A 27,434-nucleotide genomic window follows, 5' to 3' on the forward strand; every position below is an offset into this window, starting at 1 on the left:
ACTTCCCTCATCTAACAACTAAGACCTAGGTAACTTCAGCGATTCTATTTTTTGGTCAAAGTTAGAGTAGAATAAGAAGTTACTGCAATAAAAATGGACCGCCCCCTTCTTGATAGCTCTTGCTGTTGTTCCAGCATAGATCAATATCATTGTTCGCTGCTCGTCGCCGCCAACGTCACAGGTCCGATAAGGCTGCTGTGGATGCAGCAGGGCCCTGTTGCTTCCTCTCTCTCCGCGTCCGACTCTCGATGTGTGTCGCCGCTCCCGCTTGTATTTATGTATGTACATGGGTGTCGTACTGCTGACGGCTGCCGGCTGGCTGGTGCCTGCTTTCGCTGCTACGAGGGGTAGCAGCAGCGCAGTGACTGGAACAGCACCGCCACTACGGCCGCTATCATTTCTATTTCGAGCAGAAGAATAGTAGAAGCGGCGGCGTGGCGGCCGCTGCCACTACTCTTCTGCGAGCATTCGGGCGAACCGAAAAGGGGAGAAGGAAAAGTTTTGGCGGTTATAGTAGCACTGATAGCCCTGCACTACTGGGTTGAATGTTTGCGTGAGCAATGATATCTGTGGCCAGCTCTAGATCGCTGCTGCTCGTAGCTGTTGCCGTCCGGCGTTGCTGTCATGTGAGTGTCTAAGCAAGCGCGAACCGTAGAGCGCTCGAATAAGCACTGAACAAATAGTAAGGTCGACTGCTTGGACTGGACGGATGAAGCCACCGATAGATCGACGGACGGGCGGACTGGCGGTGGTCAGCATTGCCGTTCGCTGCCGGCGACGATGTTGCTAGTCGTTGACTCGGCCACCGTCTCTTCTATTAACATCATCATTATTGCCAGCGTCGTCTACATCAGCAGAAGAGACCGCAACAGCGCCATCATTCATCGACAACAGACGACCATATGCCCATACACATAAAACAGGCTAAGATATAGAAGGCCAGCGATACAAGGCTGTAACCACACAGTCTGCTTGCTACTGCCGCCGATAGGCCGCTAATACTAATACCAGCAGCAGCAGCAGTAGCAGCAGCAGCACGTATTCTAAACGTCGAATTTGATCTGATGCTCGCCCCTTAGCGGCTGTTTCTGCTTCGATTTTTTTTCGTTTTCTCATTCGAAAAACTCTGCCGCCGTGGTCCATTCTCGTGCAAACATTAAACAGTATTGATGCTGCTGGTGTAACTGCGTTTCCGGCAAATGTTGCCGCATCGGCGACAACGACAACAGCGGAGACAAACGCGACCATGAAAGGTGTCACTAACGTTTGTAATTGCTGGGAATGAGCAACGACGCGCGATCGATCCGTATGCATTTGGCGTCGCCAAATGATGTTCGTCAACACGACAGACGATAGAATAACGACAGCATCCGAGGAACGGGGTGTCGAGCAACATTTGGGCGAGTACAGCTTCGATATTAGTACGGTTGTCTCAGCTGATCGTCAGCCCGACCTCAGTGCATAATTAGCAATGTGTCTATAAAAAGAAACAAAATATCGCTACAAAGACATGTGTAAACCCACTGTTCGTTTCACTATAAGTGTCCGTGCACCTGTGTGCTCTTTAACTACTTCACTTTTGATACATTTGTAGAGTCCAAAACGAGGAGAATAAGGAAATAGGACGACGACGTTGGCATAAAAAGTAAGAGAAGCCTCTCAGCGTTAAACTTGTAAAACTTGCCATCAGTCCTGTTTCTTTTTGGTCGCTGCCAGCAGCTGTAGCAGCAGCAGCAGCTGTGACAGTGATATCTACAAGACAAGAGTGGCTTTTTGTGTCTAGGCACATGTATATGTGGTGTGTGAATGAGCTTCTAAAGTTGAGCATCATTCATATCTGAGATCAGTGATATATATATATATATATACTACGAGTGTTAAGGAATATTAGCACCACTTCTACTGGCTGTTATGCTAAAACAACAGCAACTAATAAGCTCTTAAGAGAAAGACAGGATAATTAATGTGAGTGGATCATTGTGAAGACAACATAGGCCGTCTCAGAAGTAGTCGAATTTTTATGCTTCAAGGAGGCCCTGAAACAGTGGCCCTCAGTGGTCGTTGATGGCCTCTGAGATGGTCGCAGTGGTGCTGCTGATGATGGCGACATTGGAGTAGTGGTTATAGCCACTGAACAGCGTAAAACACTTCTGATTAAATCAAACGGTCGAACAATCAACAAGAAGAACCGAGGCAGAAAGACAAAGAAAGCAAAACATCATCATCCGCAACAACATTATCACGACTTGTTACGTCAATACGGACGGCACAACCCCCAACAGAAGCAACGCCATATTCGTCGCTGTCCATTGGACACCCTAACTGACCATCAAAGTTAAGAGGTGAGTGTGACATAATAAACATATGGGTAGAGTGATAATAATAAAATTAAATATGAATCAATCAGTGTAATTTAGAGTTTTTGCGTATGAGGTGAATCAAATGGAAAATAAACGACGGGATTAATCAGCATATGTGGTGGACGTGAATTGTTAAAAGGGACAGGAATGGCTACATATAAAAAAAAAAGTAATAGAAAAAGAAAAGGAGACAGATCTGCAAACCTCGAAAGGAAAATAGATAAATGAGGTGCATTATGGACGAATTATCAAATAAACGCTTTTGTCTAAATTTACGAGCTGGATTTCGCTTCCAACGCAATTCAAAATACGTCATTGTATTGTTTGATATTATGAGCTTTCATGTTTGCCGTGTCTATTTTATGTCCTCTTGTCTCGTTAATAATATTTCAGTATATAATATATCGTCTTACGATGTCGGTACTTGTTGCATAAATTTGAAATACATAAGTAAGCCGTTATACTATGTATAAAGTTATGGCACTGCGACTTAGTTCGTGCCTAAATGATACAAGACACAAATCGTTAAACGACCGCTTCGACCTTTGTTTTCTTGTGACGGTCTGCCCCATAGAAGTTTACCATTGGACCAAAGCCTGTTTAATAGTGCTAGAATGTGACTTATATAAAAGATACAATACCGTAACGTGATTAAGAATAACTAATGGACAACTAATGGAACGGTAGTTGCAGCAAAACAAATAAGTTTATTCATATAGCGGGTTAAATTGCATACATATAGTACATATATTGAATGTGGTGACACAAACGCTTCAGCATAGAGTATGGCTGCTGTCACTATGGTCATACGGATGATGTAAAGCGTAAAAAATATTCACACGATCACTCTGCGCATACGATATGCGCTGACATTATACATTCATGTGTTGCGATGCCATGTGTGTAGCAGGCTACAGTGGTATGATTAAATGCGTGTAACCATTCGGCCTGGGGTTGTTAATAAATACATTGACATAAAGGAATTTGTTTGTTTATAGGTATGTTGCTTGCACGATGAAGTGTCTACAGAGCTTATTGATACCCCACACGCTATGAGCAAAACGCCTGGTGCGTCTATCCAGTAAAAGGCATGCTACGCCATTAAAAAAATATTTCCCTTTATTTTTAAATATGAAAATTAATGTTTTGAGCCCTAAGGTTTTCAGTACAAAGTCTTCTTATTAAGCCACGTCCAGAGTCCTAAAATAATCAAGGTTTATATTACACCCTACAGGATTGTTCGGATCAACATATATACATTTATATATATGCACACTTTCATAAATACTGGCCTAGATCATTGCCTGTAATAATGAAAATTATTATTGTTTGTGTTTTTAACTCACGATTTTGCTATGGATATATTGAGTCATTACTGTCGTCAGTGCGTCAACCAATGATTCGTCCGTTCTTTGTTTCACGGAATCAGACCATAGAGAGACACGCAGGCACAAACGCTTACTGTTGCTCGATATTTCGCTGAAGTCCTATTCACGATAATGCGTCGTTTCCCAGTACCTGAAGCCCGATAGAAAAGAGCCAGCATTTGTTTGTTCGGTGGGGGGCTTCCTCCATAGATTGCTACCGATAACTCAGTGATAGAAAAGGACATGTAGGAAACAGCATGATTCTCTACGTAACCGTTGCTATCGCTTTTTACAGCGTTTGCGGTCAACGCGCTTCTGTAAAGCGCAATATACGTATCTTACAATATGATCTAATGCACTTACCGGAAGTACGTGGGCTGAGTGTGTCGAATCTACCTATCTAGTTATTTTTCCAAACGTATCCCAATCTTCTTTTTGCTGCAGCTTTCGTATACAGGTCAACAGCCAAAGGTCGGTCTGAAATAAGAGGTGATTTTCTTTTTGTATGATTTGTTCTCTGTTTTTCATTTGAAGTGACAAGAGGTTGACAAATACGTTGCATAAAATCACGTCGTAGATAGGGCGAGTCGCTACCATTGGCCTCTATCTTCATTTTGTTATATTGTCGACTAGGTCAGAATGTCACTTGGCAAAGCGACGCGTTTAGAAAAGATCTCTGTAGCTGTCATCGAGGCTCGTAGTTACCATCGGTATCGTATGCGGCGACCATTATTTTTCACAGCTTTTTGTTTTTAGGAGAAAAGCAAGGACAAGAAGTTTCGGAACAGCAGGTTGTCAGGCGAAGGGCGTCTCCGTTAGCCGTTGGTGTTCTTGCTTCGATGCCTGCGTTGTTATTAAAGAAAAGCTGTCGATCGCGAGAGACCAAATATTGCGGCCGAAATAGCGGGTCATTGACGTTTGTCACTTTGAATTAGTGGCGCATAATACGGTTATGTAATCTAAGGAATATGTAATCTATTACGATGTCATAATAAACACAACTCTCTTTTACTGACTTTTTTTTATTTTTACCTAACATTATAGAGCGTACTATGGCGATTTAATTGTTCATTATTTTACCCAAAGTTCCAGGTGGTTTATTTCGTTTGCGCTTATATAAGGATCTAAACAAGTCAGCCATTATAACTTCCAAGTACCACAAACCTGTACGATTGTTGTGTAACGTTAGAAATTAATTATACATACACAAAATTTAGTGCTGTTCAAGTGTTAGTAAGCTTGGCCCTCCGAAGTCACTCGTAGAAACTCAGTATGATAGAATCGGAAAAGTTTTTCTAAGTTTGTTAAATTCCTTATTAATTTTTTTTATCAACGTGGCCCTCGTTTAGCGTCCTGTTGCAACATAGTCTTACTGTCAGTTTCGCTGCCGGCAAAGTCAGACACGAAAGAAGACCAATTTGGTACAGCGTCCGGATAATTCAAAGAAATCCATATATACCTAGATTTAAGGTAAGAAGTAACTATTATAGCGAACAATACATTGATTATGCTGGCAAACAAAACTCCGTTGGTATTTATTTAATTTAGGATATTGTTTTGAGCGCAACTATCAACTGAATTTAAATTATAATAAATTATAGAGTAAAGATCTCCGTTCTAGGAATGTAATTACCTAAGGTTGTCCGCTTAGTAGGCTGAAGTTTAAAGGGTTGATAAATTAAACTAGGCACAAAGTTAGAAATATCATGCACACATTACAAACCAAAACTTACAATAGATAAGCTTACTATACGTTTATACTAAAAACTGCTTTTGCAAAATCGAAGTCGGGATGGAAATCAACACATGTTCACAGCACTCTATTGCCTGACTAACCGAAGTACTGCAAATTAGAGTAAAAATGTTGTAGCTTACCTAATATGTGGCCTTCGCTTCTTTCATTAATTTAAATCAGTTGTTAGATTTTACATTATGTTGAACTTGCTTATTACGATTATATTTAGTGAGATCATTTTGTCTATAATAGGTGCAAACGTTGTACTACTTATTATTATTATTATTATCATTACAAGCAAAATTGCTTAAATAGCTAACCGATTGAGTCAGTCGCAGTAAGTATTTGTGCTAAGGTGTACATTTTAACCGTCGTTCTTAGAATAACATTCGATGTATTAAGACGATATGGCTCTGTAAGCTGCTGTTGACGCGCGAAAGCACGGCCAGTCAGTGATAGTCTGCTATTGACAACCTGTACCGTAGTTGTTTCGACCGATTCGGACATCAGACGTTGGCGGTAACTAAATCATTAAAATCCGTCGAAAAAGTGGCGGTTTTGTATTACTCGGGCGCTGTCATCTTGTAGCTATATAGAGTTTACTGCTATGACTATTACAATTAGACGATGCCTTAGTTATGTCACCACCGTAATGGCGACAGAACTGCTTCCAATATGCCTCCCACAATCCAACATTAATGAACTCATCGGGCAAGTTGCTCAGTTGGGCAACGTTGTAATCTCGTGATGTTGTCATAGACTTGGAAAGAAATGTTGAAGTGTTGTTTTTATATTTAGGCGTAAGTGTTAATTTTGGTAGTCTGCTAACTAGTGTTGTGACCTTGAGAAGACCCTATCAGACTGAGGAAGAAAAAACATTCAAGCTTCGATTGTGTCCACCGATGCCTTTGTTAGTTGGTGGTATTACCAAAAATCCTGGAGGCTTGTCAGAAATACCAGTATATAGCTACCTTTTTTTGGACTTTTTACATCTCCAAGCACTGCTAAGATATTCTTCGTACAGGTAGTGTTAATTGAATACAAGCGAGCCTCGAATATTGTATCATATGGTGATGTTATTGTCTTCATCAATAAAAGCAGAAACAAAATTTATCGGGGTATATAAAATCGACATATTATGTGGGAACGTCCATGAGAGCTGACTTGCAGCAAATCAACTCGATAAACGCATTTAAAAACGACGAGATATCCGTTGCATACTACATTTTGTATATATACACACTAAAGGAATCGGTTGCGCAATGATCTAACATCCACGGTCATCAACAATGATGACGACGTTTATGACGATCTTGTCACTCCAGTTAGTTGATGCACCTTTTATAGAGAAGGCTGTTTTGTGTAAATCACTCAGCAGGGAAACTTCATCTATGCATATTGTATCTCTAATTACAACTGTTAGGGGGTCTTTAATGTCTACATAAAAAGACGCTACGCAAAGGCGTTTTATTCTCCGATGGCAGGTTTCGTGCACAGTGAATGCGTGATTTCATTAAACGCCAATTATCGTAATCTACAACACTTGATTGAGTTCAACTCGATCCGTTTCCGCTTCAGGCTTTGTACTACTGCAGAGGAAACACTAAACACGCTTTGCGTTAGCCATTCTTTACCGAAATTTTTATGAAATATTTTGATGGAAGTCATAGAGCTAGTATGAATCGGTCGCCAAATGTATACATTCGTATTCGATGCTTTTGGCATGCATGAGACAACTTAAGTCCTTTCAAAGCCAGCGAAAACTTATCGCATTACAATTTTAAATAACTGCGAGGTACGAGAATCTTTATGGAATACAACAAAAAATAAACCAAGTGAACTTTTGAACGTTACGATTATACTGCGGCAGTAAACATTCATTCCCATTACTAAAACTCTTCAGAATAAATGGATGTCAATGACTCATTATTTGACTCATATAATACAACATACAGTAGTCGTTGCATCTCGTTTCGTTTTGAGAACAATTCACTTGAGCATATCATTTTTAAAATATATTATTTTATTTATTTATTAACAGGCAGGTCTTAACCATAGTGCTTCAAAGACGGAATTGCTTTTTCAGCCTTCATTAATGCAACGAAATGTGAATAATGTCCATAATATTTAAACAAGGATTTGCACCTTTTAAATCTAATTGTACAAAAAATACGAGATAATGTACGTAACCTCTTGCATTATTTATATAATGAAGTTGCTTTCTTTCAAAAAAGAGGGTAATTATATGATACGAATAATGTGGTTAACGTTACGACCTTGTATAGTTATTTTTTGCGTGTCGTTTTTCATGGTTGAATTATGAACGAGTATTACTTTTACTAGCATTATTAATTCAGCATTTTTAACAAGCTTTGGTTTGTGAATTTTCCAGAAAATGCCACCACCTCCGCCACCTCCACCTCCAAGCGGACCGGCCCCGCCATCAATGCCTTCTTTAGGAAGTGCCCCAGTGGGGGTTGTTCCGGATAGAGGAGCTTTACTATCACAAATTCGTAGCGGTACCAAACTGAAAAAAACCGTAACCAATGATAGAAGTGCTCCTATTGTTGGTCCGTATAGTTTGTTTCTTTTGTCTTTTTACTAGTTCATTTATATTTTCTGTTATTACTATTAATATTATCATAGCATAAAAACAGGTAATCTGAAACTCGGACTAATTTTCTGTCTAATTAATTTTGTTTCGGTGTTTCAAAACAAGTGCAGGTGCGTAGCAGTGATACTAATTACTGCTCATAAGTATTCAGCGCTAATTAATAACGAGCCCTTGACAATTACTATTAGCCTATTTTTTTACTTGATGATCAAATGCCTTTAGGCGCATATACACAACAAGGGTTTGCGAAGTTTTGCAAGGGCTAAACCATTTTAGTTGAGCAGTCATACTGCTGTTAAAAACCAAGTCCGTGGAACGGCGAAATTATTTTGAATTAATTATGAATAGTTTGTGTAATGATATTCACGTTACTCAAATGTAACTGAATGGTAAGCCGATATTGAAAGCTCAGATAATTTGAAAAAGCTACTAAGACCTCAATCGGAAACTGAATTAGTGCTCTTTGCGTGCGAGTTTGTTCCTTTAGATACTCTCTGCTATCGTGGTAACTAAATTGCGTTAAAGTAAAAGGCGTAGGTTACCTTTAAAAAGGACGAATATGTAAGCCATAATGCTCTACATGTTCTATAATATCTGCTGCTTCGTCAGATTATAAATGTTTTTCATTCAAACAGGTAATAATAAAGCTAACCATACGACCTTAGGAACAAGTGGTGGAAGCTCATCTGGATCAGGAGGAGTCTCAGGGGGAGTGGGAGGCAATACTGCACCGATAGGTCTTGGTGGATTGTTCGCTGGAGGAATGCCAAAGTTAAAGCCAACAGGTCAGCGAGCAGCTCTTGGTGTTCCTTCTAATGCAAGTGGCCAAGCAAAAAGGTCATCGTCGTCTGCATCTCCTCCAAAGGAGGCGTCACCTCCGCGAGCGCATTCAGCTGGCCAAGGAAATGTCCATGCAAACTTCGCTGCCGCTATTGCCAGTAAAGCTGCCAAGCTAAACGAGGCAGGAAGCAACCAAACTAGCAGCAGCAAGGTACAATAATCATTACCTTATTTGCATCTACAGAACGCTTAATGATCACGCAGTTCTGACAAGCATTAATCAAAATGCTATCCCCATTAAGATTTTGGTAGCTGCGTGCTTATATATTTTTTCGGAAAAGAACGCTTATGTTTTTGCTAATGACTTCGGTGCTGTATTTTAGGTCATAAATAGTGGACGAAGTCCAGTGGCCAACGCTATCGCGGAACAAAGCCCGTCTCCCGATCGAGAAAGGCCATCGCCATCAACCGAAGACTGTTCGACAACGTTTCCCAAAGACGTTTCACCTCCACAACTTTCGCAGCATAAGCTGCGACCGGGTCCGCCACTACCTTCGAAACCACCAGCGGCCTCGCCGATGGGATGTCCCATCCGACCAGTCCAAAGCAGTTCCTCTGTGTCAAGAACTACTGGGACTCAACGTCCGGCGCATAAACCGCCTCCGCCTCCAAAGGCCAATGCTAAGTTTAGCACGCTTGGCCACCCTTCCTCGAAAGGCAATGTTCGACCGAGCCAAACTCAGCAGCTGACACGAAGACAAAGTCTAGGTGCAAGTGACGCCCATGGAGCAACAGGAGGCGCACTCAGCGTCAGCAAACCACAAACAGCGCCACCGCCGCCCCCTCCACCTCGAAATATAAGCGTACCAAGTAACATCCATCAGCTACATATCCGGCAGCCACCACCCGTGCCACCTGTACCGCCCGCAATGGCGCTGGGGCAAAAAAAGCCATCACCACGAGGAGGTCCTACTCCACTATTCGGCATCAAGCCACCTCCTCCGCCTAACAAAACAAACTCACGTTCGCAGCCACATCTCGTTAGTGTCGGCCTAGGTGGCGTTGGCAACATTGGCGTTGAGTCGCGTTTTGGATTTCACAATATCAATGATTTATCAGTAGCGTATGATCCTACACCGAACAAGCAATACCCTACCAAGAAAGCGAGGAAGCCCCACCAGCGGAGGGCACCTGCACCCCCGCCGGCAGCGGCTCTCGTTTCGTGATCTCGCCGTCGACGTCTGGAGTAACGATAGTTTACAAACGAGAAAAAATAGAGAGAGCTAGAAGTCAAAGATAAGACTAGGACCTGTTAAGGCTAGACTGTGTGCAAAAAAGCAACCAGGTAGGGGAGAATCGCATTAGCAATGGATGTATTGCTTGTTATTTCGCCTTAGCAATATAGTATAACTTACTCGCTGGACCACCTTGGAATACTTTACTCGCTTGTGCTGCGACTGTTGCCAAAGTTAATTGCGAATATATACATATATATATATACTATTATGATTAGTTTCCACAAATCCTTGTGAATAATACATATATCACTGCAGGTAAGTTCTATAGGCTGTTTTAATTTGTCGGGTCATGACGGTTCTAAATATCATGATTTTCAAAGACGACTATAAAACGCCCACAATCTCTGTTGCTCTCATCTGTTTCCGGTTTGTTTCTGCTGTCGACCTGCGTAAAGGTATTGAAGAGGCACTTCAGAGTAGTGGTATATCTCTATTTCTGTATTAAAGTGTCTGTAGAAGAAAAGCTGCGAAGAGAGAGGTCCTACGGGAGGTGCCATCATTTAGTTAGCTTCCTGACTATTTTCAGCTGTGATTGATACTACTATTCGGGCAGCAGCGAGATGATTGACCACTATGGCGTCACCCTCTTCTTCCAACGTTCTTTCTATAGGTTGCTAGCGAACGAAGACCATGTGTTTTATCGACGTGCGTTGCATTTGTAGTAGAAACGCTAGGTATAACTGTAAAATGGTGTGCTTGGAAAATTGTTCACGAAGTAAAACCTTCCATTGGCATTTTGTGAAGGTTAGAGCTTCAATAGCAGTACAAAATGTGGGCAGCGTGGTGATCGAACCAGAACGATGACGCAATGAGATCAAAAAACGAAAAATAAACGTGACATGGTATGAAAAGGGGTAGGGATAGTTATGAGTTTGCAACAAACTACTCTGTGCGTAGAATTATGCGTGCTGAACTAGTGCAGTTTCGGGTACGGCTTGTTGCAAACATTAGGCGAAATCAAGTGGTAGATAGTGCCAATTATGAACAAGCTTTTCATGTATGAATCAAATAAAATAAACAAGTAAAAAAAATTTCCTGTAGTTAAGCGCTAAACTTAAGCAGGGCTCAAAGCGCGTACGAAGATGATGCTCGAATGCCATATCAACAAAATAGGAAATGCCGTAGAATGTTGGAGCTCTACGTTGATGCTCATTCTGTCCCCCACGGAACCGGCCACGATTGAGTAGATGGTCTCGGTATAACCAAATTCACAGGGAATATTGATGTGTAGTACGGCTATTATTAACGAACAGATAGCAGGCATTTATGTTAATTTATTTATATCTAATATCTATAAGGTGATATGAGACAACCGCCTTTTGGAAAGTTCTTGATGGATTTTGTACAATAATACTTATAATAATAATAATAATAATAATAATAATAATAATAATAATGCTTTTGCTATTAATGCTGTATCGTTAAAAAATGTCATAAAACTTTTAAGGAGAATGAATGATGGAGATGGTATAACTTTCTTGAAAGTTGAAATTTTATTTAAAAATAAGTAATGAATCCAAGGAAAAAGGCAAGAAAAAAATGATGTTCGCTAGCGTTTGCACAATATTTCCATTTGACTTATTTTCGGTCATGGCTATTAAAAGAGAGGAACGTTCAAGGGATTCAATAAAATGGGAAAATTAAATGATAGTAACAGCAAACAATGGTGGCGATTATAATGATGATGATAATAATAATGCGAAATGCTCTTTATATAAAATAAAATAAATAAATCATAAGAAGTATAATAATAATAATAATAAAATAATAAAACCGCGAAATGCTTTTTACATAAATAAAAAACAATAAGTCATAAAAAATATAAATTTCGTGTGTACCTCTTAAAAATCCTTTATAACGAACATAACTTTTGGGCCTGCTAGCAACGGGTAACATCCCATCAACACTAACTGACATGTTTTTAGCTTCCGAAAATGACTATCGGGTCGCGATATTATTACAAAGGAAAATAATTGGATTTATGGTGTGTACTGTTTTGTCTTGTTCTGTTATTCGAAAGCTGGGTCTTTCTTTGTCAGCGGAAAACCGATGTAAGCTCTTGAAGCCAATTTGTCTTAGTAAATGAAGTAGAACGTTCTCTGACCGCACGAACTTTATTATATTTTTTCGTAAATGCGTAGCACCTTTGCACTCGTTGTTTAGGAATTGGTGTTAATAACAACTAATCCACACGTGGAAATTTCATCGACCTTGAAAAGTACAAATAAGCTGAGCTAAGACAGACAATATTAACCCCATTTTTAATTAGATTCATAAAACGATTTACCAATTGATCTTTTCTAATATATAGTAGTATTATAACTAGAAGGGCAACAACAACCTAGCCTCAGGTTTAAACGGCATCTACTAAATTAAGTGATAGATCCTTTTAAAAAAAGTAATTAGATAATTTCTTGGGCTATTGAAAGATCTCTATCAATTATTATAGCTTAGAATTATTGATTGCAGAATTTTGATTATTTCCAAATGATTTCAATTGTAGCCGATGAATCGTTTTTTATTTTGCTGTGTACCATGTAACTAATCATAACCACTAACTTTTACACATAATTTTTGGCTATCTAGTCTGAAACGCTTATGCCTGATATTTTGAAAACACAACACCTGTTCGAAACCGGGCGTAGACGCACCTGGTTTTGCGCTGGAAACCAGTCGTGTGATGCAAAGCTTCACGGTAGTACAAACGGGAAGGCGTAGCATTGTTTTGGTCGCATATGGCTCCCATCACGACTTCGGGGTTAAATTTATGCTGTCAAACAACTGAAAACTCATGTAGGAACGCGATGTGCTATTTGAAATGAATAAAGCCTTAGGTAAAAATTTTAAAGTTCCATACAGAATATCAATATTATTGCCTTTAAAATGAAATCTTTATAAATCAATTTTACTATCTAATCAAGACTGCCAACAGCATTGAGACTTCTCTACGAGCTGAATTTTACGCTTAATACATCAAAACGTTAGACTATGTTGCAATGGTGATATTTTTCTCAGATGTTTTTTTGGACTGTATGTTTAATTAATTTGAAGAAAACCAAATTTACCTGTCCCAGCATTCGGAAAGTAAATACTTCGTGCCAAATCATTGGGCATGGCTGCGTTACAGTTATCTCTGAGATATTTCTTATCAGATTTATTATTATATGCATTAGCAGAAGTGAACAAAAACAACCCAATTTAATAGACATACATGGCCATAATTGGCCCAACCTTGTTCTTTATTTCCTTTCTTCACTAAAATAATTCTTAAAATAATCATACAAATAGGCATAATATTATTAGTAAAATATGAATAATACATTACACATGATACAAGGTTTACACTCACATCGTAACTTTCACTCAATCTTGCCCAGGATCCATTGCAAACCTTGGGACGTTGCGTAATTGCCTCCCATTAACTGCAACGACTGTCACATTTAATCGCCAATGGTATCGTGACATCCATGATGTCCCTGATCAGTTTCCACGTTCCCCAAAAGATTTATTTAAACAAGCTTTTTGGCCTCAAAGAAGCCCTTGAGATGTTTCATTTGCCACACCCCCATACCAACCAGCAGCAAGAACTGACCTACAGCCCAGTAAAAAACACGTGAGTTTGTTGACTCTGAGGTTTGTCGGAAACGTTCTTCTCGATACCTTTGATAGTTTTGTTCTTTTGCGATTTGCTCGGTTTGTGAAAGCAGCTGCCGCACTCGAACCTCTAAATCGGACAGTTTTTCTTTCTGAGCCACGGACGCGTAATCTATGGCATGCTCTCCCACCTGCAGGTCAAGATGGACACGCAGTTGACTGCCAGAGAACCACTTCGACGAATTCGAATATAGGCATATGGCGTGCTCACCTGGTGAATGCGACGTGAACGTAAATCGACCTTCAGAGGAATAGATCTGAAGAAATACGGTAACAAGACAAACGACGAGATAATTGTTACGCATTCTTATAAACGACTTTTTCAATGATCGACATTTGTGGGTGCTCAGCAGGAGATTGTGCTTCAAATGCTTTGGATGGGAACAGATGCCTTGCTTATTGAGGAAGTACAAAATATACGTAATTTAAATCAACTAATATATATTTACACCAATAATAGTACTTTAACCCTAGAATAGTCGGTATTATTACGTTTATTAAAACCGCTCGCTAAATCAGGCAATATATGTATCGAGCAACTTAAGGCGTTCAAGTAGGTAAGTGGAGTTCATTCATATGTACGCAATACGCGGTTTAATATCAGTTTGATTGGATTAACAGGTGTAATAAGTCACTAGCAGTATGATGGATATATGTAAAATAATATATGTAAAATGTAAAACATCGGTACCTTGGAAAGAATTATCTTTTCTTCGGGATCGCGGACTTCTACGTGCATACCAATTCCAGGTGACGACGGCATGAAACCACCCGTGTTCGGATCGTGAAGCTGACATTTGTAATGACCAACCACAAGAGTTTCTTCAGGCACCTCTTCAATGAAACATTTACGTTCACCTTCGGCGATGTGAAAGTATAGACCATGACATGCCGCAATCACACAGGCCAGCATCGTGGTGCCTCGCAGCCATGTGCCTTTCATCGTAGTTCGTCACTGACTTTAAAGTTTGTCACTCTTAGCACAGTGTCGGTAATGTGTGTGTGTCAAACACCTAGTAAATAAAAATCTTTTGCCCAATAACTAACTTGACGTGTCAGCAAACAGATGGCAAGTGTATACTTGACTTCCGTTCACCATCAAGAAGCCATCAATACTATTCGTAAATCAGTGATTTGGTGGCGCTTCAGGGTTGCATCGAGAGTATGCAGAAATCACCATTATACTTACTGTTGAAAAGCACTTTCTGAATTGATTTAATGTTATAAAAAAAAATAATAAACAAATTCACAGCTGGTGGGTTTGTTATGCACTAGAAAGAAAATATTATAATAAAGTAAAAAATCAGATCCGAACGATAGTGAATGCATCATGGCGGGCATTTTCGAAAATTTCGAAACACAGCCTAACTTTCTATCAAATGATGTATGTGCCTTTTCGTATTGCTTGTTTTGTTTCATCATATTCTAGGCTGACGAGAGTTTATTAGTAATTGCTGGTTACACAAGTTCTGACCGAAGTTTGCCGGACAGAAAATTTCGGGTACAGTTGCGTGATGTGTCAGTGTGACAGGCCTGGATAGGTTGCGTTGTACGCCTTCTTAGAAATTGATCGCGTGGAACCGGTACTTTGGATAGACAAAGTGTTGTGGAAATGGTTTTGTTCAGTACGTAAACGTGCGCACTTAACCCCGTAATGGCTTACGGGCGATCGTGGCTGTTTGTATGGTGCGCCTCGGGATTGTTCCTTTTAAACGTTCTTCACTTTCTAGTGGGTTACTTTCCATTTGAGTGCACCTTGCCCGGGGTGGCATCTATCACGGATGCAGGATTGCCGTATTCACTGTGCGGTCTACCGTCAAATACGGTCCATGACACAACCTATACCCCGTTACATGAACGGCTTGTTCTGCTCGTGGTCGACGCGCTGCGCTATGACTTCGTCGACGCCGAACGCTTCCCGTATGCCAGCGGCCTTCTTAAATCGGAGCAGGCGCTCAAGTTCCGCAGTCGAGCTTTCGCCCCTACAGTTACGCTGCCTCGCATTAAAAGCATCTTGTCAGGGGTCGTACCCGGCTATGTAGACATTGTGGTCAATCTCGACGCGTCTCGTATGAGCACCGATAATATCATCAATCAAGCACACAAGCAGTTAAAACGAAGTTACTTCTTCGGTGATGACACCTGGCTCAAACTGTTTCCTGCGGAGTATTTCGCCAAATATGAGGGCACAACATCATTCTACGTGAACGATTACACCGAGGTGGACACCAATGTTACTCGTAATGTCAAGACTAGTCTCGAACCTGGAGAGGAATGGGACTTTCTATTCCTTCACTACCTTGGTCTCGACCATTTGGGCCATATCGTAGGGCCGGAAAGCCCTCTCGTGGCCGAGAAACTCAAGGAGATGGACGAAGTTATCGAGCTTTTGCATACGAAACTGCCGGCTGGTAGCCTGATCGTCGTCACTGGAGATCACGGAATGAGTGTTACTGGCAATCACGGAGGCACGTCGCACGAGGAAATCGAAACGCCGATTCTCTTCCTTCTGACCGGCAACGAGCGCTTCCTAGATGAGAAGCCATCAGCGAACAGTCTGTCGGATCCGAGCGTCCACCAGATCGACATTGCACCAACTCTTTCACTTCTTATGGGTCTCCCAGTACCTCACAGCTCGTACGGCTCTGTGTTACCTGAGCTTCTCACGCGGCATCCTCGTCTGAATGATGACCAGCGATTATTCCGCATGCAGTACAACGCTCACCAGCTGCTACAAGTATTTAGCGAGAACTTCGAAGCCGAAATGGACAAGTATCAATCAGTACGAGCTACAATCTGTCACTATATGCGCTTAATCAAAGATGACCAGCCATTACAGCCAGAAGCCGTAGAGAATTCGCAGCGCGCACTTCACACCTCCATGATGATGATGAAGAAGATGCTCATCGCGAATCGATCACGTTTCAGCCTGCACGCCCTTGTCACAGGTGTTGTCGGGGCAGCATACTGCGCCCTAGCTCTTCTCGTGTGCGCTTTTACAGAGAATCTGCATTTTCGCTTTGATCGAAGGGTTCTTCTTTCCAGTTTCATACTGGGCTTCTCGACTTCAGCATTTATTTCGACTCTGCTGGCTGGCGCAACTTTACCCACCGAACTCATGAGCCTGGCGTTCCTGTCGGCGTCCACCTATGTACTGCTTTGCTCTCTGCAGGGTTTTGGCATCGCAGCATTCAAGGCGTACATGGCTGGGGGTGGTCTGAGCGTACTTTCGGCCATCCAGCTCATCGGGTTGGCTTTACACGCCGGGTCTTTGGTTGGAAGCAGCTTTGTGGAGGAGGAACACCAGACGTGGTACTTTCTCAGCGTGACAATCGGTGTGGCCGGAGCACTGCTCGCGCCAACGATGAAAATCGCCAAAGAAGAACTCATCAAGGTGTTTCGAGTACTGCTACTGTCGCGCATCCTGCGCGGATGGAATCGCACGGGAGACAAGTGGATCCATCTGCCGGTGTACGCAGACTATGTACTTCGTCAACCGGCGCTTGCGTCCGCTCTTATTATAGTGACAGCACACAATGCTATCGGCATGTTCCGTATGCGCAACTCGCCACTGCAAGGCGCCGTCACCAGCACTGCGTCAGGATTCATTCTACTGTACAAATTATATAGTGTTCACACAGGCGAGCATTCAGGCATGGCCGTATGGCTATACTTGGCTTTGCCGGTCACCCTCGTGGCCGGAATTTGGGAGTTTGTGACGCAGGGCGAATTTGCTCGCGAACGTCATTTACACCCATTGAACACCTTCTCTAATTGCTGGATGTTATTGGGCTTCATTTTGCAGCGACCTGAGAACGTGTTCATGTTCGGGTTGGAGATCTTTCTTGAGAATGCGGTTCATTCAGCAGTGGGCGATTTCCCTGTGACCGTACGCGCCGTCATTTATATGTGGTTCTCAAATGCGGCCTTTTTTCATCAGGGAAACTCAAACAAGCTATCAACGATTGACGTCGCGTCAGGCTACATCGGCGTTTCATTCTATGAGCCGGTGCTTGTCGGTTTACTAATGTACTGCCATACTTATTCTGGTGTTATACATTGGCTGGTCATGTTCTGGCGTCGAGCCAGTTATAACCTCGGCCCAAAGGATAAGCTTCGCGTAACCAGTCTCATGCTGTGCATTAAGCTGCTGGTTACTACGTGGTATCTAATCGTAATGATATTTCATCGTAAGCATATCTTTGTCTGGTCGGTATTTAGCCCAAAGGGTCTGTACGAAAGCGCTCATGCAGCGACAACAGTACTCGTTCTTATGGCCGTGTCCGCATGCAACGTATGACATCATTCATACATAATGCCACTGAAGCAGCTGGACGATGGACAGCGCCATCTGCCATCTTCAAATACACTTGCGGCGCACTCCCACAAGCCATTGTGTAGTGCTACTATACTTGACCAAGGGTGGACCGTGTAAGCCCGATCCGGTTACGCGAAACGCTGTTTTATCGGTAAGGCTACTTGTAAACACAACGGGAAAGCATATGGCATATGTACAATAAGCGGAATATGTCGAAAATTGGTTGGTGGAGGAGTGGAATTGCTTAAGACTCGGCAAACAGAAAGAAAAAAAGCAAAGTGGATGTTTTGCACCGACTTCGTTAATAGAGAGCTAGGATTATGCAGAATAGATCAATGACTTCGGGCCCAATGTTACTTTTTGCATCAAAGCTTTTGGTTGGAAAAGCGACCGGAACGAAATATAAGAGATCCTTCAAGGTTAGATATATTTGAAGCGCGCTTTTTTGGGCGTGCCAACCAAACAGTCACGGTTCATTTGCACGTCTCGTTTCGGATATAAACAGGTTATATACAGACAGATACTCTTTTCAGCGAACCTTGATTTGCCCCTCAAGTTGGAGTACTGACTTCAGTACTATATTAATATATGTATTTTAATTTGTATTATGTAACAAATGAAAAATGTATTAATCTTTACGGTGTTTGTATGTAATGTAGGCGACATATGCAGCCGAAATGGCATTCGAAAGTTAATCCGAGTTTTGTACAGCAAGGAGAATAGATATTTAAATGGGTAGGTAAGTAAATAGCAATAATAAAGAAATAAAGTAAACAGATAGTCTACATACTTAATGCATTCTTGGATTTTAATTCATCAGTGTGATACTTGTATGAAATTGAAGAAAGTTTGAAAGGCTTGTGTCGAAATAAACAACTTTTCAGTTGTTTATGCGGAACTCCCTGAACCCTGGTACCGCACTCATTAAATTTAGGAATCATTATAAATAATAAGATTACACTAGAAAAGCACTTAATTGTGCAATCTGTTATTATCTTAGTCATTAGTGTATTCGTGTGCATCAACAAGAGATCCCTCACGGATTGTTGCCAATGATTTTCTATTTATAGATAAGGTACTGTGCGTACAAGTCTCGATCGGAGCTTCGCGGTATCATAACTGTGAAAACTTCTGCAGTATGACTGAAACTTTTGCTTCCCTCAATAGACAGATCGTCGGTCAACTTCAACAGATAAGATTAATAGGTAGCATTTTTTATTATTATATTTGAATATCATCAACTACTACAACAACTGCATCGATCACAGAGCAAGTCAATCTGTAGTTAATACTTGCCAAGCAGTGGTGTGATAATCACACAAGCCTGCATCCGGGTGCACGTTACAAGTTATATGTATATGAGACAACACCATGTGCAGATTACTCGAAGGAGAAACAATAACGGCGTCGTTATTTCGTGACCTGCTAAGCATAAAACACCTCTTATCGCGCATACGAGCACCAGTTATCAAAATAGGTATTAGGTTGAGTCTCATTTACGAGAGTACGTGTCCATGCGGCCGATTTTGACGTAACGTTTGTTTGTGGAAACTAGACAAAGCGGTGAAAGACACCCTCCTTCGGGGGAAAGCAACACGCGAAAACAGCCGCCGCCACCGCCGCCATCTCTCTAATATTTGTACGTTCTCTGGACCGTAGTCGAGCAGTGTTTGCCAGCGAACACGAAAAGTATCCAGGCCATCCATCGCAACTAAGATAGAACGACAAAATATTATCGTCCAGCGATATAAGCCACAAGGAACTAGTAAATCTTACCGAGTGCTACACTTCTCATTGCCTATATACGCCATAAAAATGTACATGTGAGTACGGTTTCTGGTCGTTTGCTTGTAACGGTTTCGAATTTTGAAAATCGTTGAAGTTTTTGAAAACGTGACTTGAATATATTGATGGAACACTACGTTTACTGAAATAGAGTGATAATGTGTCCTTTTTATAAAGAGGTCAAAAGAACCCATAGCGTGCTAATTATACTGTTTCGGTCGGTCCTTTGAAAAAATGGCGTTTATCGTATCTGCCACTTTCACAAATATCTCATTTAGTTTTCGAGGGTTTGACATTGTGGTAATCGATTGAATGGTTCTATTTTCATTTTTTAAATCCTTCAGATGCCTTTTTTCTTTCCAATGAAATAGCCTTTCAATGAAAAAAAAATTGTTCCTGTGGTAACTGCTATTCGCTAAGCTGAGTCCAAATTTTACCGAACAGTTTTTAACCCGATCTTTACGCATTGACTAGCTATACAAACTGCTGTGTAGCGAATAACAAAATTATTATTTGTTATGACCTATCGACACTTGTTAGCGCGCTGTGGTGCTGAGTGCTAGTGCGCAATATCTTTTTACGTGTGATTTTGATGAACAGTAGGATATCATGTTCTATTCATTACCTAATCAGTGCTGGAGGAGCCAGGAACTGAAACGAGTTGGGTGTCAGCAATAACAAACCTATTCGATAAAATACCCATTTTCAGCTGACGTCGCTTAAAACCAGCGACGTTTTTGAACGAAGTTGTTTCGTATACGCTGTACAGTATTAAACTTAGGATGTATGCTTTGGAATTATCTTCATCGGATCTAACACGTGTATTTGACACGTATCATTTCATAACGTGGCTGACCTTTTAAGTCCGTGTTTTAACTATCGACAGCCATTTCACCTGTTCACGTACACTCTGTCGATTTTGTTTGACTTTTAGCCGTCAATATCTTCGAGTTCATGTATAAGTCGACACGAAGACAATAGTGCCTGCTGCATCGCTCTACTACATGAGCGTGTATGCGTACCTATCAAATAATCTACGCACAGCTAGTAACTTTGCAGTTTGATAACACCCGTTATTGTCGTTGCGACGGGAAAAGGTAGACCGTCATCATCAAGGGGCTTCCTGTTTGCGTTTCAAAATAAAAATAACGTACCTTTAGACGAGTGACAGGGTTCCATCGCAAAAAAAGGACTCTGTCTTTCACCGAGCGTAAAGCATCTAGGAATATCACGTTCTCTCTCCATCTCCAGTCGCGTGCTTCCTATATAATTTCCAAACACTTGTCAGTCACTTCTCTAATTATAAGTAAACGAGACAAGTTTGTTTTTTCCACCTTATCGCAATTCAGCGTCTCGACTCGAGTGACTGAGAGAGAAAGCGAGATATCGTACAAGATGGGGCATTGTCAACGAGAAACAATTGGAGGACGGATGACATGTTTCAAGGAAAGGGCATCTTCAAAGTCCCATATTGAATCCATTTATTTCACGACGGTAGATGTCGGCAACTCCTAGTTACAGGTAACTGCCTGATAAGACATGTCAAAATTGGCTACAATCCAGCAGAATGAACAAAAAGCAAGGTTATCGTATTCGAGATTACGATTGAAATTAAATTCTGGAATACCAGCTTGTTCAGTGGTCAAATTAAAGCCATTAACAAAAATTCTCAAAAAATGTTTGCTGTTTGAAACGTATTATGTGTTTAAATCGGAAAACGATCTGAACACCTTATTTTTTATTATTTACAACATAATACATTTCTGTTATGATGTTTTTTTTATTTGAATAAGAGAATAAAGGGAACTTCCTGAAACAAAATAAAGCTGAACAGCTGTCGTTCGAATCTGAACCTCCCAACCAATAATAACAGCGTTAAAGATACCTGTGAGGATGATGCCAACCGTAATTTACAAATTCGTTCAATTTGCTATATATTAACATTACTATTTCGCACGCTTTCTCTCATATTGATAAATAGGGCCGCGTTGTTCTCGAAATTGGGCATCGAAGTGGCTCCTGCCCGGATTCCGCTTGAGAGACGACTTCAGACACTGGCAGCTCTTTATTATTCCTTCTTATTTTTCCTCTGTGGGCTATCGTCGATAATTCTCTCTGTTTACGTGATATGTTACGCGAGTGGTCCGCTCTGGTCCTTAATGGCTGCCTATCTAGCTTGGTACATCTGGGACATAAACACCTGCATACGAGGTATGATTTTCGACTACATAATGTGTATGCGTTTTGCTCTTAACCATGAACCGCTGATGATCAGTTAACAGTAACTTTATTCGTGAACTAATCACCATCAGCAAAGAACGGAGAAATATTGAATATATCATTAGTATCTCAAATGGCTCGGAAACGCGAAGTTCTTAAGCTCACTGTTGCATTACAGCTTATGACCGTAATGTTAGGTTCAAACAGCAGCAGATTCAGTTTTTCTTAGCAGCATAGGATGGCAACGTGCCGCTCGTCTGATCACTCTGAGTTGTGGTGTGCTACCACAAGTTACTTCAGCATTGTATGGTAATGAAGATGAATAATGCCAACTGGTAATACTCAATGAGTGTTGTTTTTTCACTAGATAACTTCTGAACATTTACTCTCGTGGCGTCCTAATGATGAAAGAACGTACCGAACTTAGTAGCCCGGCTAGTTAGCGCGCCTAATTTAAATTCTCGGAATAATTGATTTGAACGGGAGGATTAATTTTTCTAAATATGACTTTTTCCTCGAGCGAAGCGTACCCGTAAAAAGAAACCGAAACTATTGAGGCCGATTTCAGGATTATAGATAAATAGAAATGAATGTAAATTACTCGTTTTAAAATATAGTAATTGGCATTTTACCGCCATTACTCGCTGAGTTCCTTTGACAGCATAAGCGCATTATTACACATCGGGATATGCTGCTACTGGCACTTTACATTACTTTTAAGATTATTTTTATCTACTGTTCAATTATGGGAAAAAAAGAACGTCACAAGTGATCAGATTGGATGTTTTTGTTTGCAGGTGGCCGACGAAGCTATTGGGTGCGTTCGTGGCGCATTTGGCGTTGGTTCCGGGACTATTTCCCCATCCGTCTCATAAAGACCGCAAATCTTGATCCAACTAAGAATTACATTTTCGGTTACCATCCTCACGGTATAGCATCAGCTGGTGCTTTCTGCAATTTCGCTACTGAAGCTACTAATTTTTCTGAGCTTTTTCCAGGTATTGTACCTCATTTACTTACACTTGAGGGGCAATTTTACTGCCCGTTTCATCGAGAACTTATGCTCTTCTGTGGAATCAATTCGGTAGCTAAAGAGTCCATCGTTAATATACTAAATTATAAAGGCAAAGGGAATGCGGCCATAATTGTGATCGGTGGTGCTCAAGAAGCGCTTGACGCTGTGCCTAGCACTTTTGAATCTACTGTACGCCTCAAATTAAATTCCCGTCTGGGCTTCGTTCGAATGGCCATCATAAACGGGGCATATCTCGTCCCTGTGTTTTCCTTCGGAGAGAACGACATCTTCTATCAAGCGCCAAACTCGATTGGCTCCATTCTACGCAAAATTCAGACAGGTTTCACGAAGCTAGTTGGGTTTTCCCCTCCGGTATTTCACGGACGTGGTGTCTTCCAATACTCGTACGGTTTTCTACCTTATCGAAAGCCCATAACGACAGTGATTGGTTCTCCGATCCCGGTTGTTCGAAAGCCTGACCCTAGCGAATCTGAGGTGCGTGAATTACATGCCAAGTACGTAACAGCACTCAAGGAGCTTTTTGAAACGCACAAAAAAGAAGTGGGAGCCGAAAAACTCGAGTTAGAAGTATATTAGCCTAATCTTTACAACCGTGTATTATGATGGTTATTGATATGGGTCATGCAGATTTAGCGGTATAAACAACCTGCTCAAATGAATGTGTAGTAAAGTTCGATTTACAATGGGACGTTTAGGCATACAGTCTAAATAATTTACTATTTGAAATTCCTCAAATTACAATAGTCCAAAACGATGGCCTGTTGTTGAACTAGTGCCCACGGAAAGCTTTGCTAGTCTCAGATATAGTTAGCTGCGCACTTTTTATATGTATGTTTATGGTATATAATTTTTTCTTTTTAACCTTCTGAAACGCATTGTATAAAGCCATAATCGGCAACGATCAAATACAGAGGTTGGTGCATGTTTGTAAAAAAGAAAGCGACAGCAGATTAGATTGTCGTATCATAAAATACAAGTCTCATTGTATATAAACATACGTGAAGTGAAACGATATTTATTAGATATACATTTTTAATAAAGATGATATGACGGTAAGAAGGTTTGGCCCTGGTTGTGTCGTTTTTGCTTAGAAACAATAGCTGTCTGTATATAACAATACGAAACTTGGATCTAATATAGGAACCCTGTAGGCAATACCTGGTAGCTTATTATAGAGACCCAGGGTGCATCGCCTTGAATGATTATCTGTTGGTTTTGGTGCCAGTTTCTAGAAGCATATCAGCAACCTTGTCTGGATTGCACTAGCTACGATACCTGCTAATATGTCAAAAAAATATTTTCTCGTTGTAGTTCTTAGAAGCCCTCTGGGTTTGTTTTGCGGCAGGTTCAGTGAACCCGATAGCAGCTTCAGAACGAGATAGAAAATGCCCAAAAAAAAAACGCAAAAAATATGATGACTTTAACCAAAAAACTTTCCATGTCAGCCAACAGCAGCGTGTAGCCACACTATTAAGAGTGTATTGATATGGCGGGTCAAGTCGAAGTCCTGTTTTCTCTGGATTCATCTCTAACGAGGAACAAAATGGACCAGTGAAATGGAAATTTCATGAAAACGTACAACGAAAATCGAGAATATTCATAGATAAAGCAACGTAGGCAACTGCATCAAGTACGTGTAATTAAGGTAGCCAGTGCGTTATTTTCTGCGAAGTGGGTTTACGTTTTGTTTCAGTAAGCATTTTATCAAACAGAAAAAAAGAAAGACATTTATGCAATCGACCTAAGAAATACAATGTGTGATAGAACCCGATTGGATTACCTGTGTTACAGGTGACTCATATGTAGACTGTACTCGCCGAGAATAGACTGTCGCCTGCAGAACCGCGAGGCTAACTAGTCTTTTGGTGTCTGATACTGAGACTAGTGAAAAGGCTTAGCGCTAAGCGCAATTTAGCTACGACGCTTGTTTTCGCGGATCGAATAAAGCCTGGCAGCCATCGCGGAGTTCTGCAATGGCATCAAGTATCTAGAGAAACACATCGTCTCTCTGACGGCTCTGGAGTACGCATCGATTCCGACACGAATATTTTGAAGATTTCACTGCTCACTGATTTGAGGAGGATCATATTTATGGATGCCTCTTGCAACCAAGGTGTAGTAACAAATCTATCAAAATACTTAAAGAAGAAAACTGCTACTTTCATATAAAACCGCAAAATCTCAGAGGCAGCAGAGTCTCTTGCATTTCATGAGACTATCCTGTGCCCAATCAAAGATCCGAGTTCGAAAAGGCTGACCCGTTAAGTTATAATGAGCATTTCTGAAGAGCTCGAGCTCATCTGCTTTAAAGTTCACTTTCAATGGATACGCTCACATGTCGGTATCCAGCAAAAAGTCATGGCCGTTAGATTTTTTAAGGTGAAGATTACTAGCTCCACAAGAATACGAGTATTATACCACGGGCAATTAGGGAAAAGAAGCAATCTGTGTGGAAAAGAAGTAGATGGAGAAAAAATCAAACCTTGTTAGGAAAATGGTCGCGAATGGAAACTAGGTTCTGTTGTCTTAGGTGTTAGCCTTTTGTAAGCATAAAAAAAGGCTGCGCGTGTCCATCGTCCGCGATGCTCCAAAGGCCTTACTGAAAGAACGTTAAGCTAAATTAAGACAGGGGCATGTAAAGACCTTCTTTATGAAATATGTATGAAGCAGGATTTATGTTTGAGATAGCTGCAAGAGATTCGAAAGACGAAAAGGTGAGCGGGTATGAGGTGTGTTTGATGAAATCCAAAACGAGCTCTAGAAGCTCGTAAGGGAGAGATTCTAAGCTAACTTCATTTCTTACCAAATATAATACGTGTGCTGTAATAAAGTAACACAAATTTTGTGAAATAAAATACAGGTAAGTTATTAACTAATATGATGTAATCATCTGCATGTGAATATACTGATGATGATGTGGTACGCCAGGAGACGGCAAACGGTTCACTAATGCGATATGTGCCTCCGACCCCCTAGCGTGAGACTCATACTGCATTACTTTTTTTTTTAATAAATTTTCGGGTAAAAAATACATTGAAAACGATTATTTAGCTTACTGAGGCTTATTAGTTAAAACATGAAGATTACCGAAATTGTAGAACTTCACAGCCCATTCACATGCTGCGTACTGGTTTCTAACTTCAGGTCGCTGCAATCTGCTTTGGTAAGCTAGGGCGTCGTCATATTTACTGCACTGAAATCGCATCTGTTACTTCTTGTTTATGTTACTTTAACCTCATAATACTCATAGTAACATGTTTGTATTGTGAACGCATCTCTGTAAAGAACTGACTAAGTGAATCCACCAGGTAACAAATAAGTAAGGACACATTTGCACTTTGTCATAATAAGCCGTTTTGTCTTAGGTTTTCATTCATTGAAAGTGGCGAGTAATATAAACGCAACGAAATGACTTTTTGTGTCGTCTTCCGTGCGATTGCTTGTTTACGTTAGAAATCATCCGTATAAATCAGGTGATCTAAGATACAAGTCATCCTCAAAACTAATGTCTGCCTGCAATCTATTAGACATCTGCTTTTTGCTAATTCTCTTCTTTACATAATGCGAATGGGTGACTTCCGGCCGTCCTGACATCCTCTTTTGCTTCATACTGTATGTATATATATATGTATATACGCGGGATTAAACCGCGCATAGAGCCATTATTAATGTGCAACATATGACGTCACGTTATGTAAAATGTGTAGTACATGCGGTGAAACGAATGAGTGAATGGATATAATGTGAATATGGCAGGTTCTTATTTATGGGCGCCTATGGCCTTGGCAGTCAATTATTGCTTGATCTTTCCGCGAAATGCTCCAGGTCAGATATATGAGATTCTCCTTGAGATAATGCCGTCTTACAGTCGCGCATTCTGATTGGCGAAAACTATATTTATAAGTGATTAATGTTTCCGAATTCACCGTTAGCAATGGCAGGAGCACACGGTACAAACTAATGTAAAATGGTGTTTATGAGGTTAATTAATCTCTTTTATAAAATGTACAGAGGCTATTTAAAGAGTTTCTGTTTAAATATTTTGGAAACTACAATGTTCACAATAAAATACGATCGGTGCATAAGTATCGTTTTTGTGTATTACTGCCCCTTTGCAATTTTTCATTCGCTGATGGCCACATACTGTCCATATACCGCGAAAGAGTCAGTCCGCTCCTTGCTTTTATCTTTGTTTTGTTTGGATCACAACATTTTACTTTGGGTTTCAAAATTGGGTGTGTCGAATGTATGTATATATATATATATA

The 27,434-nt window shown here is 40.8% G+C and overlaps 4 protein-coding genes and 1 long non-coding RNA gene across 13 annotated transcripts; 3 read left to right on the top strand and 2 right to left on the bottom strand.

Moving 5' to 3' along the window:
- The first annotated feature begins 104 nt into the window (after window positions 1–104).
- On the top strand, window positions 105–11,927 carry LOC111253525 (uncharacterized). 6 transcript variants are annotated; one of them, XM_022813026.2, is made up of 5 exons: window positions 116–2,342; window positions 5,077–5,197; window positions 7,855–8,032; window positions 8,712–9,067; window positions 9,240–11,927. In XM_022813026.2, the coding sequence occupies exons 3-5, from the start codon at window positions 7,858–7,860 to the stop codon at window positions 10,080–10,082; spliced, it is 1,374 nt and encodes a 457-aa protein (XP_022668761.1). In that variant the 5' UTR covers window positions 116–2,342; window positions 5,077–5,197; window positions 7,855–7,857; the 3' UTR covers window positions 10,083–11,927. The 6 variants fall into 6 exon arrangements, 5 of the variants coding, with proteins under 5 accessions (XP_022668761.1, XP_022668763.1, XP_022668760.1 ...); XM_022813028.2 differs by lacking the exon at window positions 5,077–5,197 and having other exon boundaries at window positions 8,742–9,067; XM_022813025.2 differs by lacking the exon at window positions 5,077–5,197 and having other exon boundaries at window positions 117–2,342.
- LOC111253527 (uncharacterized) lies at window positions 3,044–21,289 on the bottom strand. 3 transcript variants are annotated; one of them, XR_002674704.2, is made up of 3 exons: window positions 4,433–4,571; window positions 4,091–4,204; window positions 3,044–3,878 (listed from the first exon to the last, which is right to left on the bottom strand). It is a non-coding gene; the product is annotated as an uncharacterized LOC111253527 (long non-coding RNA). The 3 variants fall into 3 exon arrangements; XR_015330508.1 differs by lacking the exon at window positions 4,433–4,571 and adding an exon at window positions 21,066–21,289 and having other exon boundaries at window positions 3,044–4,204; XR_015330507.1 differs by having other exon boundaries at window positions 3,044–4,204.
- On the bottom strand, window positions 13,352–14,883 carry eca (transmembrane p24 trafficking protein eclair). Its single transcript, XM_022813029.2, has 2 exons — window positions 14,500–14,883; window positions 13,352–14,065 (listed from the first exon to the last, which is right to left on the bottom strand). The coding sequence occupies exons 1-2, from the start codon at window positions 14,749–14,751 to the stop codon at window positions 13,664–13,666; spliced, it is 654 nt and encodes a 217-aa protein (XP_022668764.1). The 5' UTR covers window positions 14,752–14,883; the 3' UTR covers window positions 13,352–13,663.
- On the top strand, window positions 15,190–18,915 carry LOC111253524 (GPI ethanolamine phosphate transferase 2, catalytic subunit-like). The gene has a single exon (XM_086993391.1). It carries the CDS (start codon window positions 15,463–15,465, stop codon window positions 18,106–18,108), a length of 2,646 nt encoding a protein of 881 aa, XP_086849517.1. The 5' UTR covers window positions 15,190–15,462; the 3' UTR covers window positions 18,109–18,915.
- LOC111252716 (2-acylglycerol O-acyltransferase 2-like) lies at window positions 19,501–24,234 on the top strand. 2 transcript variants are annotated; one of them, XM_086993393.1, is made up of 4 exons: window positions 19,501–19,949; window positions 21,261–21,432; window positions 21,893–22,122; window positions 22,929–24,234. In XM_086993393.1, the coding sequence occupies exons 2-4, from the start codon at window positions 21,410–21,412 to the stop codon at window positions 23,741–23,743; spliced, it is 1,068 nt and encodes a 355-aa protein (XP_086849519.1). In that variant the 5' UTR covers window positions 19,501–19,949; window positions 21,261–21,409; the 3' UTR covers window positions 23,744–24,234. The 2 variants fall into 2 exon arrangements, with proteins under 2 accessions (XP_086849519.1, XP_086849520.1); XM_086993394.1 differs by lacking the exon at window positions 21,261–21,432 and having other exon boundaries at window positions 19,511–19,949.
- The last annotated feature ends 3,200 nt before the right edge of the window (window positions 24,235–27,434 follow it).

Source organism: Varroa destructor, unplaced genomic scaffold (genome assembly GCF_002443255.2).
Source record: "Varroa destructor unplaced genomic scaffold, Vdes_3.0 BEIS01000006.1, whole genome shotgun sequence".
Taxonomy (NCBI): Eukaryota; Metazoa; Arthropoda; class Arachnida; order Mesostigmata; family Varroidae; genus Varroa; species Varroa destructor.